Source organism: Solea solea, chromosome 15 (genome assembly GCF_958295425.1).
Source record: "Solea solea chromosome 15, fSolSol10.1, whole genome shotgun sequence".
NCBI lineage: Eukaryota > Metazoa > Chordata > Actinopteri > Pleuronectiformes > Soleidae > Solea > Solea solea.
Window position 1 is genome coordinate 6,659,483 of NC_081148.1, and position 19,396 is coordinate 6,678,878.

Sequence of the window (19,396 nt, forward strand, 5' to 3'; positions counted from 1 at the left end):
GAAGCACAACTCGACAAGGTACACTCAAGGAAACATTTCAAAATAAAACAGGAGACAAGGAACAGAACAAAAAAACCCAGAAAGAACAAAACAGACAAGTGTCCACACAAAGAGTGCATGGATAAATTCAGCGCTCGTGACACTATTACTATTGTCGTTTTTGTCAGGCTTCCTTCTTCTTACGAATGATAGGTGATGAGTTGATGGTGTAGAAAGAACCCCTCAGACACAAGACTCGTACCGAACAAAAGGGATTTTATTTGGTTAAGTCAAGCATCAGACCGAGCGCTGCAGCAGCTCGGGAGAATGTTCTTGCCGAATCTCCGAACAATTCTGCCTGCTTAGGAGCAGGTACCTATACTTTTAAGGGTTTCTCTAACATCCTTATCTCAAACCCCACATTTGACGGTTCCCCCTTTTCCTGGGAAACAAGTTGTGACAGCTCATTCTATACATAATCATGATCGTACATCTTAGAGTGCTCAGGTTTTGACATCGGTGCCATTCAGTCAACACAGGAAGCATCTGCGCTTCTTTTACAAGCATTGTTTTCAGGTCTGGCATACAGACTTCTGTTGTACCCAGATTGTAGGGGATGCAAAGTCAACTCTCTCATGAGGAAGTTGCTGTTTACTTCTCAATGCACATCTCTAACACAGTCTAGTCAAACTAGCTGAGTCAGATACTACACTATTTTATAATTCACAACATGTGTGTCCAGGACATGAAAACAATATTGGCCTGTCACTTCTACATCACTAGATTCCTGTAAAATAAATAAACACAGATGTTTCTCAGTATTCTGCTGTACTTCAATTTGTGGTTCTCTATTATCAGCAGCCTCTTTGTGTTTGTTCCCACAGTTACGAGGAGTGCGTTGGCCCTGGTTTGACTCAGATCTACATACCGACAGATGACCCACCTCCTTACTCCCTATTTGACCCCTGCCAGAGGGGGCCAGAGCAGCAGGAGCAGCCTCACCACACCACAGAAGATCCTTCCCCCTACTGTGGAGAGACCTCAGCCAGTGCAGGCTGGTTCTCCTCCTCCCACTACCCGCTGGGACTGCAGGAGCAGGAGAATCAACACATCACATCCATCTCCTTCTCCCTGGAGACTGCGCCACCCTATGAGTCAGTGTTGGCAGAGCAGGTGCATCCCCTCCCTCTCATGCCATGTGACCTTTATAAACACCAGTCAGAGAGGGGGGAAGCAGGAGACTCCCAGCAACCAGGCGCGAGCCAGATCTCGTAGGACGGATCTGTTTGTCTTTCTTTTTTTTTCACCTGTACTGTTGGAAGTAAACAACACTTGCGACGTGTGGCACAAAGTGGCTGTTAGAAGCAGCTGTGACACCACACAATGGACACTAATGTGATGCTCACAGTTTCTAACACCTAACAAGGCCGGTCATGTACATCTCTGTGGACTGACGTGCAGCCAGCGCAGAGAGCCTGAAATGAAAACTTCAACATTTGACAAGTTTTCCTCATCCCAGTGATTCTCTTTTGGACAATGACTTCATCATTGTAATAACACCATTGTTTGTTTAATTAGTTTAGTTTAGTTCCCCGTGTTTTCAGCTGGTCATTTGTTTGTTAGTTTTTTTTAGGACAGAGAGTCATGTGTCATGTTTGGCTGAATTTAAACTAACATGTATCATAGTGTAGGTGTGACAGAGAAATATTGAGTTAGAGTGTAGTTTAAAGTAAACACAAGCACACAGACTCCACCCCTCCCATTTATTTTGGTATGACCCACTGCCGTCGGTATATTTTTACGATGTTTTAGAGGACAGTATACGCAGTATGGTGTTGTATAGAGTACAACCTCCTTAACTACCAGCATACCCCTGCTGATTACCAGTCTTTGTAGTGAGTAAACATTTAGAGACAGACGTGTCCTAGTTAGGAGAATAACTTTGTGATGAAATGATTGTGACCAAAATAATACAGTCGTGTTTCCTCTGTAGTGCTGTTGTCCAAATTTCTGTCAAGGGCTCTGCTTTTAATATCAGTGCTGTAACGAGACCCAGCAGCAAAATGTAGCTCGGAGCCCTCCTCTCCTCCACCTCTTGACAAGGTTGAGTTGATGCACCAGAAAAGTTACACACAAAACTGGAGACACTGAAGATTCTGTTTTGTGTGTCAGTTTCATTCTTATGGGAGAATAACCCACCGGCCTGAGTCCAGACATTTAGCAGTAGCTGTGCAAACGTCTTCATTTACCTGCAAAAGCAACAGCAGGTTTGTGTTGATTACATGTTTTCATCAGATGCAGAGACATGTGAACAGCACAGGGAAAAATGTCTTAAGTGATTGATTGTTTTGGCCTTTAAAATGAACCAAAAGTTGTCCAACTAACACCCACAAACAGAAACGCTTTTCTTGACCAATGATTTGTAAAATGAATTTCTCTATAACTGTGGTTGAATTATTTTTGATTGACTTGAATGAATTGCAAAGAAGTTCAAGTGTAAACAAAACATATTGTGGCCAAAAAGTTGTTTAAGTGTATATTCAAATGCAACTACTCTGCATTTTAATGGGTAAATAAATAAAAACAGATTAAGAAAATGTGCAAAACAGTGATGTGTAAACTTAGGTGTTGGAACAAATTGAGAGTGTTTGTTCTGGACTCTTGCCTCATTGCTTCTTGTCCTGTTGTCACTGAATCTGAACTGTAATAACTTACTTTTCTTGACTTTTCCCAAGACCTTTTACATAAACTCAACTTAAGCGTGACTACACAGACTTGATGTTATGTCTGAAACAGTGGAGAAGGATATAATCCGGGCAGCATGTGTGCAATTGAATATAATCAACAGTTCAGTGCAGCAGGTGCCAAAGTGTTCACCAGAGTCTGTGCTGCATCACCTCAAATCTCTGTATTTCACACTGTTTAACAGGCAGCACAAACACTGAACATTGGGTGTTATCCTGGAGACACTTCAACCTGTAGACAAGACATCACCAGTTACCACTATAAGGCAGGAAGTCACATGAGGTAACCTTTAATAACCCTAACCATCATTTTAGAATAACTTGTCCATGTTGGTTTGTGACTTTTGGTCCTTTATTTAGAAACTAGCCTTCTTGTGACATTGTTTTTAGTGTTAAGAAACAATTTAGTGCCTAATAGCCCTCAGACTGTTAGCTTGAATTGTAGCCATAATGTGTCAATGCAATTAACACAGTGCTTTGTGCTGTATATGTAAGACGATCTTCCCACTATTTGAATACTGAAGAAGCCAAGGTTGTGATGACAGAGTTTATCAATGAGAATAAAAAAAGACACATCTTGACCATGCCACGCAATCATTGCAGCAATCAGCTTGCTTTTGTCATCGAGCTCAGTTTAGCAGCTACAGTTGAGTTTCCCATACAATCCACAACCTTTAGTTGTTGTTCCAGTTTTGAGTCACAGAGGTATCAGCTTCACTATAAGTGTAATCAACCATCTTGGTGGGATCATTCTTTTTCTCCTCATATCTTTCATTGTTCCTCTTTCCTTTTTTCCCCCTCGCAGGATTCAAGGAATCTTCAAATTTGGTAGAGTCATGTCGTTATCACTTGTCACTCGTTATTTGATGATACTTCTGTCGCCGTGGATGAGCTTTAAACACATACAGATGATAGATTTTGTCTATAACGTATGTAAATCAATCATCGATAGCTATGTGTAATGTTTAATTGGCCTGATCAAATTAATGTCACGTGTAAATGTATTAATTATGCTGATGCACTCAGTTAATACAACATTACTGACGAAAGTCATTGGAGAAAAAAAAACCTTAGAAAAAGGAGTGCAGTCACCAACATTAGCTTTCTGCATCAGCTGATTTCTTAAACAGCACATTAAATGAACAGAATAAACATGTACTCATTTAAATAACTAGAGTATAATGTTTTTATATTACTTCGTAACGTGACTACTTTATTAAAGTAGGTTTCAATAAAGTCGGTTACTTGGTGTACAACTAGTATTTATATTTATATTTCAAATAAATCCTATTGTTCATAATTTAGTTTTTTCTGCTGTATTACAATCTGTGTAGCAACAAGAAAAATGCTATATGTTTGGTTTAAAAGATGCTGTGACATAAATATTACCTTTTGTAATTATGTCATAATTACAAAAACTCAGTATTTACCAGTGTTATGTTATATTTGTAACATGTGTCTTGATGTCGTCCAGTGTTGAACATTGACTTGACATTGATTTACACACACAAACCCCCCCTTGCACTCTCTCACTATGGCCCACCAGGGGGCGCTGCTGCAAAACTACATAATGACATTCATGGGTATCACTCTTTTTTTTTGTAATAAGACACATGCACAAGAAGCAAATTAACAAGTTTGATCCTGGATATCAGTGAGACAGTAAGGTCCACTCTGCTGTATGTGTGTGTGTATATGGTAAGGGGAATGTTAAGGCTAAAGCCTATTAGATAAGAGGAAAAGTAAAAAGTAAAGATTAAAGTTGTCCGTATCTGAGAATTAGTGTAGAATTTCCAGATCAGCATAATGGACAAACGTGTTGTCAGCTGGGTTAGCGGCCGTGTTGTTGGTGCGTTTGCTGTTAGTAGATTGTGTAAGTGTCAATCATGTGTAAATCACCTCCCATGTTTTTCCTCCTTGCTCCTTTCTCACATCATCTTTCAAGACATCAGACTTCCTGTATAAATAAGGACCAGTGGTTAATGATGTCTCTTAATGTTCTGTATTAGAGGTTTTGTTAACGTTTTTTTTTCTTCTGTAGAGAAGAGTGAATAAACCAGAACTCTTATAGCAACCTGAGTGGCTGATGATGGAGGCAAACGCAAACGCACACACACACACACACACACACACACAAAGACCCACGTCACACTGGAAATGCCCTTGCCTTGATGCAAGAGTGGTAAAATCTGCACCTGACCAAATAAAATAAACCCAGATAAATAAATATAAAACATACGTTAGAATAAAATTAACACCTTGATAGCAACATTGGGGATTGCTTGATTTATGTAAAAATAAATATGATTTACTTTCACACTCCTGAGAACAAACAGCATAAAGAGGCCAAACTGGAAACTTGGAAACTGGAGGAAACTTTGAAAGTTTTGATGAGAAATAACAAGATATCATTGAAAAGAAAGATAAAACCCTTAAATGTGTAAAGATTTCCTCTTATTCACACATTTCAAACACTTTCAAATACTTCTGTGACAGTTAATAATGATCAGATTCAAATCGGTAACAATCGGTAACTATCATTCTAAAGGTTAAGGTCAAAATATAAGACAGCAGTAAAAGATTGGTGCCAAACAAAGACAAAGTAATAGACAGTACTAGGCCGATCAGATGTCTTTAGAAAAAGGGTTAACAAAAGAATGCAGCCAGCTGATCAAAAACAGAGATGAGACTAAACCACAGGTGTGGCACCAAAAAAACTATGTAACTGTGTAAATATTCACTTGTCACGGACTCAGATAGTTCTGCTTCTTTTTCATCTTCTACTTTAATGCTGGTTAGCAACCCCCCCGAGTGTGGATCAGAGATTTAAACCTGCCTATTAATCCCATTTGCTTAATATAATAAAAGAAAATGTGCTTTTGATTCCTGGAGTTTTGATTATCTAAGCCTGCGCCCTCAGCTATGTTACAGTTACAGACCCAAGACAAAGAGATTGCAAGGTGTGATTCGTGTTAGGTCTGATACATATAGTTAGTTATAGTTATAGTTAATAAGTAAGCATTGAAACAGAGTATGGTTTGTGTCTTATCGTATAATATAAAATATGGCTGCTTATAGTGAACCAGGTCTGGTTATAAGAATGTGTGAGGAGTTAAACTTCACAAGGAAGGAGAGAGAAAAAAACAACAAAGAAAACCTGTGTCACTGAACTTCAACTACAAAAACAACCACAGGGACAAAGGTTTCTGGCTGCTATCTGTCAGTCAATCACTTCTGTCAAGAAATGAATACTTGTTACACTTCAGTGAGAGGTTTATTTTTAGCTTTTACTTTGCTTTAAACTGAACTGGGTGGTTTGTCCAGATGCTTTTCAACAAACAGACATACGTCCCGGCACAAAGACTGTCAGTCTGGTATTTTGAAGTCATAACCAGCTGAATCACACAACTGTTGCTGTGTTTTAGAGCAGAGGTGAGTTATGGTTTTAAATGTCTCACTGCAGATTTTTATAAGAAACATTCATTTGATCACAGAACAGAAGACAGCATTACTCTCTTGTAGAAAATGAAAGCCAAGACTGTGATCCTGCTCTTTGCTCTTGTGGTCTTGGTCAAAGCAACAGCCGCTGATCCGTCTGATGATGATGAAGATGAAGATGGTGACAACCTAGGTATGTCCTGTGTGTACTGGTGAAAACTCACATACATGGAGCTATTGCTTTACATTCAACTAAATCTTCATGTGTTTTTTGCCGACCACACCTGTAGTAATTGAAGAGGACGAGGCCTTGAAAACAATATTTGATTCTGATGCTGAAGATTCACCAGGTTAGGCTTTTCCCCCACTTCTCTTTGTGTTTATGCTCCAAATCAGAGTTTCAGGATTTCATTCTTTTGCTGGGATTTCACAAGGATTTGAGGAGACTAATTACAGAGCAATGTGTTGTAGTTTAACGTCGTGGCAAAGTGGTTCTGACCTCATAGTCACGTGGAAATCACTCAACATTCAAAGCAACAATCCATTTTTATTTATTATAAAAGTAAAAGACCACCAAACTGCATTGTTTAATTGTCTCCACAAATACTACATTTGTTTCCATTGATGTGACTCAGATTGGAATGAATAAGAAACTATTTGAGTCATGTGACTGGTCATCTGTGCGTATACCAAAGTGGTCTTCATTCCTTGTAGTTACACATGTTAACCACTACATGGTGCACCACTGTTTCACAGTTTAAAAATGTACAGTATGAGCAAAGTGTAGTGATGGTTTATGTTTATGTGTAAATATAAGAGCAGTTCAAATGCACACATTAGTCTGAAATTAAGGAGTTGTTGGGAAGTGTCATTACTGTTGCTTCTCAAGATGAAACGGTTCAGGTTTGTGCAGAGAAGACTGAAGAAGATGTCATTTATTCAAAGGATTTTAAAAGAAAAAAATGATATCAGTGCTGAATTGCAAACATGTTCCATTTTCTTTACACAACATCATTTTAAAAAAAAAGATGCCATTCAGATATAGCACATGCTATATGAAATTCTCAGTAGAGTATTTATTATTGTATTATTTATTACCGTGTTGTAATTAGCTGTCAAGATGTGTTCACCACATGTTCATTTCTTTGACAGGAGAAGACAACAAGGCAGCATAAAGAAACCCTTTCTCCAAGCCGTTTGAGCCAAAATATGCTAAATAAATAAAGACAATAAAGGAATGCATAGATCTGTGTTACTGTGGTTTTGTTGGGCGTAAGACATTTTGCAGTAAAAATGAAAATCGTTTCTGTTGATTTACTACAACATTTATCAGACAAAATGTATTGTCATTGACAATTTATAACATTCAAACATGCTTAGAGATTGATACCTGCAACTTAAGTTTACCACTGTGTTACCTTTGCTTTTAATTATAGTCTTTAATAAAAATATTTGAGAATTGTTGTGTGTTTACAAGTGGAATATTTGTCCATTGCTGTTATGAACAAGACTTGAGCTGCTCAACAGTCCATGATCACCGCTGGCTGATTCTCCTCTTCATGAGGTATCTCTTATTTCCCACCTTAAATATCCATATCCCTGGAGAAGTGTGTCATCTTGATGGGAGCAAAATTCCCATCATGAAAACCTATGAGACCTAAAAACAAACAGTAAAACATACAATAATACAATAAAAAAATGGTAAAACCAACATCTCATACTGGGTCGAAAGCCAAAGAGTAAAAATGGGTTTTAAGATTTAAAAGTGGACAGTGGGAGACTGTTCCACAATCTCAATGCAGCAACAGCAAACGCTCTGTCCCCTTTGATCAGCTGACCTCAGGGACCGGGCGTCACTGAAATAGCATCACTCGTATTAGTTTTCTTGCATCTTTCATTGATGCACAATCTGATGTCCATTCCCGCAAAACAAACTGCAACTTGAACTTGTCTCGCCACACAGAACACATTTCCATCATCCTTCAGTCCACCTCAGGTGAGTTTGTTAGTGGCTGAGGGATCGATGTTCAGCAGCCGTTTCCACCCTTGGCTTTTACACCCCAAGATTCCCCCGGTCCTTGAATCTGATTATGATAAAATCAACTGTAGATTGTGAGACATTCTTACATTCTTTTGCACAAAGTGACACGCTACACTCCATCCTTGCCTGCAGAGAATAAGCCTTTGGTGATGCTCCTTTTATGTTGAAACTCAATACCTGTTACCACTTAACCTGCTAATTGTAGAACAGCATTACTTACATGAATGACTTCAGTTTTGCAAACTGTGCCAATGTTTGAGTGTGTAGCAAGGTCAGATTCTTTATGTACAATATGCAGTGTTGTAATGTGACACAGTACAAATACTTTGTCATTAAAATACAACATACATATCTGTACTTTATTTTGTTATTTATATTTCTTGCAACTTTTACTTTTTACTCCACTATATTTCCTTTAACTATCTTTGATACTTGTTTCCACAAAATAAAATCAGAAGAAGAGGAGTTGGTATTATAGTCTGTATTTATAGAGCTTTCTAGTCGCGATGAGCTGCAGTTTTGCCATTCACACGTCTTTCGTACACATTCACATGCTTCTACATGGGGTTAAGTGTCTTGCTTAAGGACACATATAGACAAGCAGAGCCAGGTATATGATGGATGGAAGCCACAGATAAAGATTGAACAGTGCTATATTATTTATTATGAAAATAAGACATACTGTAAGTGCAATTACCAGCAAAAGCAGCACAGTTTTAACTATTGACACAAGTGGCAGCTATGTTGAAATCCTCTGTCAGGTTATGTGAGGTTGCTCCGATTTTCCAAGTTGGAAATCTAAATTCAGGGTGTGTTCCTCTTGGAGGAATGCTCCTTCAACTCAATTCTGACTTTTGGCTACAAATGTAATGCACCAAGTACTGGAACGCCAAGTACTCACACTTTTCCTGGGTGATAGCATCCTATCATCGGTCCTGGCTGCAGTGATGATGCCAAACAAACAAAGGCTGCTATGTTTCAGACTCCCAGTGCTTGGTCTGCAGTTCACTCCTGGCTCGAGTGGCTTTGTCCGTTCTCCTCGTAATTGAGTTCTTCAGTGCTCCTGTGCACCTATCACATATCAGGTCATCTCTGCTTTGGGGATGAGTCTGTGAGGAGTTCACAAGCTATGGCGAAAAAGCAAACCAAACAAAAACCACTGCACTACATGCAAATAATACTCACACAATTAAAGCAGGTCGACACTTAAAATCACACTAAATGCAATAAACCATACAAACTACACACAGCTTAAAATCCAGGTTTTTTGTTAACTTTGTGCAAAACAGAATGGGAGTGAATGATTGTAAGCAGTAAACTGGGCTTTTAAAAGATGACCAGGGCAACATCCAAGAGAAAGAGCTTCTCAGTCAGATGCTTCCCTTAATGGACCCTTCACACAGCAGCCGTTTGACATGTTTTAATAGGAAAAGCACATGTGTTACTGATCACATTAACAACAACCTTTTCTGATCACTACATTTATGTAGGTTCTAGCACATGCCCGTCTAAGGGGCATTGAGAAAGTTTAGCTAAATGAGCAGTAAAAATAACCATTAAGCAAATCAGAGGTCAAAGTAATAATTTGGAGTAAAGTGATAGAAAAATGGCAAAGTAAACAGAACGCTAAAAGGAGGAGGATAAACAACATGGTTAATGTACAAATGAGTAATATAGGGAGGACAAGAAAATAATAAGTCACTTGCAACACAATAAGGTAAGGACATTTAAATGGATCTTGGAGCTGGAAGGAGGATGATTTTTTAAAGGTTTTTAAAGGCACACTGGTTTGAGAGACAGAATTTAAAATACAGCAAGATAAACCCAAAGACGTCTCTTTGACATTTGACTACAAAAAGTAGTCTGTTCATCAATTTGAAGCGGAGCGTCAACTCATTGTACTGTGAACACAATGACAAATGTCAAAGTGACGCCTGTGTCTCAGTCAGTTCATGCATTCAGTTAATCCACATACCATGCAAGAGCAATAATAGATGTGTTCTATTTTAAATGAGGAAAAGAGGGGGTTTATTTTTAGAATACACTTTGTTTCAAACAGAACTGGATGCTTTGTCAAGTTGCTTTATAGACACGGACATAAACAGCCTGGTGCCATAACCCAGTCCAATCACTGTTACAGACCCACCTACGCACAACTGCTGCTGGGTTTAATAGCAGAGGTGAGTTATAATTAGACATTTTCCTACTAAAAATTGTCAAAGGAACATTATTTTTTCCTCATAAAACTACTGTCTTGTAGAGAATGAAAGATAAGATTGTGCTCCTGCTCTTTGCTCTTCTGGTCTTGCTCGAAACAACATCTACGGCTGCGTCTGATGATGATGAAAATGATGAAGGTATGTCCTACTGATAGACCTCACAGAACTTCACTCTCATATTGACAAAGTAGCCTCAAATGCATCTTCAAGGGTTTGTTACTGACCACATGTGTGCTCTTACCTTGCAGTTATACCAGATTATGTGGCCATGAAAACAATCTTCAAGGATATTTTTGAAACCATACAACCAGATACATCAGAAGGTTCTCCAGGTCAGACGTTTCCCCATTTGTCTTTCTGCCACTGCTGCACCTCTGGTGTGCATGAGCTACTTTAACCATGGGATTTCCAGCTGTTTACTGTGATTTACTGTTTTTATTTTCAGAGCATTATGTAACACTTAAACGCAAGTGGTTCTGACGTTAACACACAGTGGAAAACACTCAAGTACAGAAACAATCAGAATTAATATCCCTCAATGTGTAGATTTCAAATTGAAGTGGTCTCTGTGATTAAAAAAAAAAAACTGCAAATAAAACTGCAAAAAAGTGTTTTTTGGAAATGTAATGCAAAAAAGTTTCGGAATAGAAAGCTTTTAATTACACTGGGTTTCAATTAGATCACATGTAAAAAATAAATATTAAATATATACAATGGCAGGTATAGCCTGTCGCAGGGCAAAGACATAGAGACAAACAACTATTCACTCTCTCATTCACACCTACTGGCACATTTTAAGTGTTCAGGAATGACAATCCGCATGTGGAGGATAAATATGGAAAAATTAAAATGGAATTTGTTATTCAAGATGATAACTAATAGTCTTATTAATCCTGCCTTTTGTGAAAATACACCATTCAGCTACAGCACATGCTGGAACCAGAATGTCATATTCTCAGAACGGAATTGATTTTTGATTCAGAGCAATTTTAGAGCTTTTTAAATGAACATGTTCTGTTGCTGTGTCGTAGTCAATATTATTTATTTATTAACTGTCAATATTTCTCTTGCAGGAGAGGACATCAAAAACAAACAACAAAATAAAGACAATGTATTTTGAGCCAAAGTACGCATAAATAAATAAAGACAATAAAGAAATGTTTATCTCTCTGTTGATGTGGTTTTATTGTTGCGCCTGCTTCATTAAAGACAATACAAAATATTAACAAAGGGGGAATTTGATTATTATTAATTCGGTTCGTATAGTTTATTCTTAATTTATTGCATATGTCAATTTAATAGTTTAGTTAGAATGTTTTGTAATTTTCTCATGCTTATACAAGTTCCTGGGTCACATTTTCCTATCCTATTATTATATTATCTTGTTATTATTACTGTGAGTATTATGTTATTACGTTGTTATTTGAACCTGATCTTGTCTGAACGCCACGTGGGTTTTATCCACAGTCTGATTTTCCTACGTCGCCCTCTAGAGGCTAAATCATGGAAGTACACGTACTCTTATATATAAAGAGTTCAGTTTAAATAAGCAGCTCATTTTATTTCTCACTGATTGAGGCAGCGTTCCATTATGCAATATTCAAAGATAAACATGTGAAACTAAGAGACTTAGAGCCACGTGTGTGTGTGTGTGTGTGTGTGAGTGACAGAGAGAGAGGAGTCATGTGATCGAGCTGCACAAATGTCATCAACAGAGTCTGGAGAAAGTTGTTGGTCACCGGCTGCCATGTGATCCATGCCCGAGCCCCAGCAGGAATGTCAGCCGTCACTCGTGTCCTTCTTCTGAATACACGACACCTCATCCTCCTCTGCTCGGCACCGTCCAACGGAGACGCAACACGTCTTCTTCTTTCTTTCTTCCCCGGTGGTCGAGGTGGTCTTCACCTCCGTGTTAAACTCAGCCCGAGCCGCCTCCAGTTGTTGATTATCCGGGGAGCAGCATGCGCTCCTTAGCGGGACTCGTTGCCATCGCGGCGGCGGCAAGTGTTTACCTGTACCTGCTGTCCACTTATCTTCCCCCGGGACCCAGGAAGGTCAAAGGGGAGTCCGAGGGAGTCCAGGAGTACCGGTAATGACTCTATCATTACTTTTTACCATATCATGCAGTTCATAGCAATACAGCTACAACATGTGATTCATTAAACATAGAACATCGATTAATCGATTAACTAGGGCTACAGTGTGCTGAAACAATTACTCGATTCATCGATTATTAAATTAATCGACAACTGCTTTGATCGATTCATCTGTTTGAGTTTTTTTTCCATAGTTAAACAACGTTTGTGTGATTTTTAAGCTTAACTGTGAATATTTTCTGGTTTATTTCCTCCATATAACAAAGAAATTATTCAAACGGATGAATTCTGGTTTGTGGACAAAAACAAGACATTTGAGAACTTTATTCCAGGTTTGACAAACACTGATCAACATTTCTCTACATTTTATGAACCAAACGATTACTTGATTAATTGAGTGAATAATCAAGTCCGACTACAGTGATTAATCATTAGGGCTTCAACATATAATAGCTACTTAATCGATTAATTAAAAGCCAAATATTTTTGATGAACGATTATTCACATTAAACAATAATTCACATTAAAATGTGAATATTTAATTATATTAATTAATTTTATATTTGCTCCATATAACAAAGAAACCAGGAAACATCTTTGGTTTGTGGACAAAACAAAACATTTGTTGTTATTTGGAGAATTGGGAAGTATTGCTTAAAATATTTAGCAGGTATTTGAGTAATTTCTGTATTTATTTATTTATGAGCACAAGATGTAAATAGGCAGGAAAGCTTGGTTTATTTTACCCACTCTAGCAAGACGCAGGTAACAAAAAGTAAGAAGACAATAACCCAGAAACACTAATAAAACAAACAGTCCTACAATTGATTTTTCATCACAGACATTTCATGTTATGGTTTAAGCTTCTCAAATGTGATTATCCCAATGTCAATAGGATTTAAGTGGTTGTTGGTTTGGGCTTTCCCCTTCATCACGTTAACATCGAGAAACCCAACTGTCCAAAGCTTTGATTGTGAGACATGTTTTTCTCGTTTGTGTTTTATTTCCTCATATAATTGTTCAGTCTATGGACATTTTTTCCACAACAGACATTTTGACATGTTTCAGAAGGGGGGGGGGAATAAGTCCAGGTGTTACTTATAACATTAACGACTCAGCCATCGGTAGTTTGATTAGTTACACCTGTGGTTGTGTCGCTTTGCCCTGTTCAAAGTTTCTTGTCCAACCATTAGTCCAGAATCACACACCAGCCACTTATTATTACCTTTTAAACAGGAACCTCTTTCAGCACTAGTCTTTCATAATTATTATAACAATATCACACATTTTAATTACTTTTAAATAAATAGCACACATAGGTCATATTAAAACAACAATACTATCTGTGTCACAAATATAATAATGTCAATATGACAGTGAAATGAGATGTTTTGCCGGGCTTGTTGTTGTGTGTTTTAAATACAGACTCTCAGGCCACTGATCGTGTTACTCCTCAGAATGTGTGCGCAGGTTCTTAGTGTGTTCATGCATCTGTTTGTGTGTGTGTGTGTGTGTGTGTGTGTCATGAACGTAGTGTGTGCCAGACAGTCATGTGTGTGGTTGTCTAGGGACGATAGAATAACGCCGACCAAGGCACTCTGAAGCAAGAGGGGGATTCATCTGTGTGTGTGTGTGTGTGTGTGTGTGATGTAGCTCCTAACTCATTATACTGTTACTTATGAAGTCATTTAACCTTTGGCAACAGGTTTGCTTAGTCTTGTGTGTGTGTGTGTGTTACTAACTTAAGAGTAAATAAATAAAAAGTAACACCAAAGTTACTTATCTCTAATACACAAAAAACAAAATCACACAGCACTATACAAATTTAGCATACATATAGTATACATTTTAAAGGACATAATATTTAAAGTCGCAAATAAGACGTCATCGTGGAAACTGTAAAGTTGTTTTGATCGTTAAGTATTTTTAGATTGATTTTCATTTGAGGTACATATAATCCACAGATCAATTTTATACTTAATGCTAATGGTTCAACACGTTTAACACAGATAATGATAATAACCTGCTCCAGCTGTATATCAGTGTGACAATATTGTAACAAAGTGAAGTGTGCGTGTGCCCTCGATGGCACATTTCCCTCCATAGATGCTGCACACATTCATGCAGTTTCATGTGTCCGAGCGCTGACGCATCATCGACCTGCTGACCAGTGACAGAACAGCATGTTTCTCCTCTGACCAGTAGGAGCGAGGAATGCTGACTGTCAGAGCAGGTGGGAGAGGAAGTCGGCGTCTTGAGTTTCATGGGGGGGGATTTTTGGTGTGTGTGTGTGTGTTTCTGTCCATGTCTTTCTATGACTGTGAGGACATTTTAGATGTTTTCAGGCATTTTTGACTGATCCTCAAAAGTCAAAGCACTTTTTAAAAGGGCTGAGACTTTGGTTTCGGGTTAGAATTAGTTTAGGTTATAAAGGCATGGTGTAATGTGTCTGAGAACTACAGAAAGACAAAGTGTGCGTGTTTAAAGGCTCCTTCGAACCTCTGCTTAAGTCTACAGGCACTGATTCTATTTCTGTCTCTCAATCAAAGGGATCTTGTTTCCCCCACCACACACACACACACACACACACTTCCATGACTTCAGAGGACATTGCATCGACTTACATTAATTTCTTGGAGACTTAACCATTATTACTACTGGCCTAATCCTAACCCTGGCCATAACCTTAACCTAACCCTGACCTCAGCCTAACTTTAAAATGTGTTTTCACCTTAAAATATAGTCATTTACATTATGGGGACTTGATTTCTGTCCCCATAAGGAAGACAAGTTCCCATAATGTGACCGTATAAACAGATTTAGGTCCCCACAACATAAGGAATACCAGGTACACACACACGAGCAGAGTTTATGTCCTGTTGAAAGGGTGATTTTCACTCAAACTAAAGAAAGTGGATGGAGTTTTCTATAAATCAATACTGTGGATAATCCACAGACCTCAAAACCTTTCTACCGGAGGAATAATCCCAAAGGAAAATAGTCCACATTGAGGTCAGGGAAGTGGAACAGTTTCTTATTTTGAATGACAGTTTAGTCGGATCAATAAATAAATGTTCTCTTTTGTGTTTTCTTCCAGGCTGAAGTTCCCGTCGGACCTGGATGAGCTGCGAGAGCTCGCACACACGCTCAAGTTTTATGAAAGAGAGCATTATGGCTATGTTCTGCTGCTGTACTGCAGTGCCTACCTTTACAAACAGTCCTTTGCCATACCTGGCTCCTCCTTACTGGTGAGTCTCATTTGTGAAAGGTTTTCTTCAATTCATTTTATAAGTACCACTTAGTCCTGGCTGTAATAATGCTCTGTGGTAAATTGTATGGTCTTATATAAATTTATTTCAAATATTCACGTATGGATCCATCCTTCCTTCAGAACATGTTAGCTGGAGCGATATTTGGGCCCTGGCTGGGTCTGGCTTTGGCCTGTGTGTGCTCCACTGCAGGCTCCACGTTATGCTTCCTGCTCTCCTCTGCGTTTGGAAAGCACTACGTGGTTTATCTGTTCCCAGAGACGGTGGCCGTGCTGCAGAGGAAGGTAAGCCTGTGGTTTAACTTCATAAGACACATACATGGGTGCTTTTCTCCTTGTCCTTCTCTGTTTTCCTTATCTTTCCCTCCCTCTGTCAGGTGGAGGAAAATCATAGCAGTTTATTCTTCTTCCTACTTTTCCTTCGCTTCTTCCCTATGACTCCTAATTGGACCCTTAACATCACCTGTCCCGTCCTCAACATCCCTATGTCTATTTTCTTCTTCTCTGTGCTCATAGGTGAGACTTCACACACAACAGCACTAAAAATCAACAACATAAAATAGGTTTGTTTAGTGTGACCTTCCTAACACTTGAAGAACACAGCTCTTTTTAATGTTATTGGTAAAACCTGTGCTTGTTCTACTGCTTCACATTGAAAAATATCTATAAAAACATGACAGTTTGGTAATATACAAGACCAAGTTTTAGTACTTTTGCACAGTACTGTATACACTGTGCATAAAGTGCTTCCCAATAACAAAAAGGAATATGGATTAAAATCATATCAAGCAGCACTGAGCCCATACTTGACACAAACACACAAAAAGGTATGTGGTAAAAGTGGCATTCATTGTAAGTCATCTGATGTCACACTGGGGGGGGGGGGGGGGGCTGAAAATGAGTGAAAAAACAAAACACTCAGCTGCCGCTCTCGTCTCCAGGTTTGATTCCCTACAACTTCATCTGCGTTCGCACGGGCTCCATACTCTCCAAGATCTCCTCTCTGGACGACATCTTCTCCTGGAGTACGCTGGCTCAGCTCCTGGCCATCGCCCTCATGGCTCTTGTTCCTGGAGCACTGATCAAACACTGCAGTAAAGATTGTCTCAAGGTGGACGGCCTGGACAGCAATGGAACGAGTCAAGCTGAAATCAAGAATGCCCGGAAGAGACAGTGATTCTGGGACAAAGGAGGACTGTAGAGCATCTTGGTAGCAGGTGTGTCACATCTACTCCACGCCTGAGGCTCATCATTCATTAAGCAGCAATAGCATGGTCTGTACCACAAGTGTAGAAAGATCTTCAGGTCTTGTTGCCAAACTTTAAAGGTACAGTGTTTCAAATATAACATTATTTTATTGGTGAATAAAAAACCCAGCTCACGATCCGTATTAGTGGGTGAACAATCCGGCGCTCGGTGAATTCTGCTTCACAACGAGAGGAAGAGCCGACATCGAAGGATCAAAATGCTTTTGAACGCTTGTGTCGCCACAAGCCAGTTATCACTGAGGTAACTTTTCTGACACCTCCTGCTTAAAAAACAAAAAGTCAGAAGGATCGGTGCATGTTGCAGCTGAATATCCTCACATTTCCTTTCCAAGTGTCTTGGAGAATCTATGTAGCCTTCAGTTAGCATCAAAACTCCAAAGATTGTGAAACAACAAGCGGTGGTATAAATATAAAAGGCTCATTGGACCTTTAAGGTTACCAGTGATCTCTCACTGCTCAGACGTTTAAGTTTCAGGGGCGGCTGAGAAGGCAAGATTTATATATTCATGTATTATAAAATAAAAGTCTTAAAAGTTACAGCTGTTTAGTGTTGCTCTTGACAGAGCTCAGTAGTTCATATGATGGAGAGTTGTGTTAAAGTTAATGTTAGTACAGATTCAAATGAATGAGTATCATTTTATTGAATTAAAAAATGCTTAAACGCACACTATATCTCGGTGTCTCTGAGTCAAAACAACGACAAGAGACCTACTTTGTTGACCTTGGGAAGCAGAATGGGATCATGGGAATTGTTTGGTTCACATTGGGCTCCCTTTTGCGTTTGCACAGGAATGAGTAGTTGTGATTGCATTAGTGATGACGTCACCAAAATCAAACAGTCCTTATTCTATCTTGAATAGAAAAATGAATTTCAGTGGATTTAAAAACAGAAATGCTACATATTATATCTTCAAGACACACAAGAATGAACCCTATACATGACCATTATTAAACCTTTATAGTTTAGTGTGTGATAGTGGCATATTCTGATCTGTGGTACACTGGCTTGTTTGTTCACATTGGATATCCACACGTGCATTTGCAGCTGCATGTTATGTATTTGTTGATTGTTACACACTGCTGTGTATTATGAAGACCAGACTAGCTAGATGATAAGTTTTACTTTTTTGCATAATATTTACTCAATACCTCCTGCAGCCATACAGTTTCTTCACAGAGACTTCTGTGGAAAACTGTTGTGTTTTGTGCGTTTGTCTTTTCCCAAAGCACTTACTTATGTGTCTTAATGGAGCTGTGATTGCATTCACAGCAGATTGTTTACAGTTGCTCTGCGAAAGGACAGTTGTGATCGTCTCATGATTGAGTTTCTGCGGCACAGGAAGAGTCTTAAAAGCCAAACCTGTATCAGACTGGCAACATAATTACTCACAGATAGAACACATCTGTTTAATCACTTTAATCAGACTCATTTTTTCCCATGCATTATCCATTTGTCATAAATATTCAGTTTGAATAAAAGTTGTATTTCCCTCATCACACTTTGATACCATCTCTTTCCTACAGTCATGAGAAGATCACATCTGCTGCTGTGAATATAAGACTTAACAGGTGATGCACTTTGTGTCTGCTGCTATCAGTGCAACCTATTAACTGTTACTTAACTTACAAGATTTTTGTCTGTTTTTTTTCATTTAGAAAAAAGTCTTAATTGTTGCGTCTTAACACAAAAACACAACCAAAAAGGGACAGTGAAATCCTGCAACGTATCGGAATCGTTTACTGTCATTATCAACCTGATCTTGTGATGGCCTTTTGTAAAATGTACAGTATGTGTTGAATTTTTGTTTAAATTCAGGATTTGCTGTCACATTGCTCTGTGAGCTTGGTGCTTCCACTGTTTTGTAAATCTGAAAAAAACAACCCAAGTGCCAGATATACGGTCTCTCTGACAGCAGCTTTAATGAGCACTTTTGCAGTGACAAAAGCTCCAAAACTGTTCCCTTTGCTTACAAATGTAGGGAGACATGCAGCAGTCAGCATAGGGACCTATGGTGCAGGCCATATTTAAAGTGGTTATACTTATTCCTCAGGCTCAGTTGCTGAACGTTGTGTGAGCAGCTTGAACTGTATTTGTCCTTGTTGCGTTTGCTTTATGTAGAACTCAGGACTCCACTGTTCCCGTTTTCATAAGCTTGCTTAGGGGAGACAGAATTTGAAAAAAAAGAAGCTTTAATGTAATATGCTGTGTATAATGCAGGTATTTTGTAGACAACATAAAAATGTTCATGATTCGAGTTATTTTTCTATGACATAATTCAATGTTAAATACACTGTCAGAAACAGTAACCAGTGGTGAAATAAAGTGAAATGTAGAAGTTTGGA

At 38.6% G+C, this 19,396-nt stretch overlaps 2 protein-coding genes and 1 long non-coding RNA gene across 4 annotated transcripts in view; all 3 read left to right on the forward strand.

Moving 5' to 3' along the window:
- Positions 1 to 4,797, forward strand: part of bean1 (brain expressed, associated with NEDD4, 1) — a 37,057-nt gene extending 32,260 nt beyond the window's left edge. For both annotated transcript variants that reach the window (XM_058652400.1, XM_058652399.1), the window contains one exon: positions 864 to 4,797. In XM_058652400.1, coding sequence (XP_058508383.1) covers positions 864 to 1,254 — 391 coding nt within the window. In that variant the 3' untranslated portion in view covers positions 1,255 to 4,797. The remainder of the gene's footprint in view (positions 1 to 863) is intronic.
- A 1,227-nt stretch (positions 4,798 to 6,024) lies between these two features.
- Positions 6,025 to 7,407, forward strand: LOC131474285 (uncharacterized). The gene is made up of 4 exons (XR_009242280.1): positions 6,025 to 6,155; positions 6,246 to 6,354; positions 6,452 to 6,511; positions 7,314 to 7,407. It is a non-coding gene; the product is annotated as an uncharacterized LOC131474285 (long non-coding RNA).
- Positions 7,408 to 12,123: 4,716 nt separating this feature from the next.
- LOC131473707 (transmembrane protein 41A-B-like) lies at positions 12,124 to 19,394 on the forward strand. The gene is made up of 5 exons (XM_058651173.1): positions 12,124 to 12,510; positions 15,615 to 15,765; positions 15,909 to 16,070; positions 16,163 to 16,301; positions 16,727 to 19,394. Exons 1-5 carry the CDS (start codon positions 12,383 to 12,385, stop codon positions 16,960 to 16,962), a joined length of 816 nt encoding a protein of 271 aa, XP_058507156.1. The 5' UTR covers positions 12,124 to 12,382; the 3' UTR covers positions 16,963 to 19,394.
- The last annotated feature ends 2 nt before the right edge of the window (positions 19,395 to 19,396 follow it).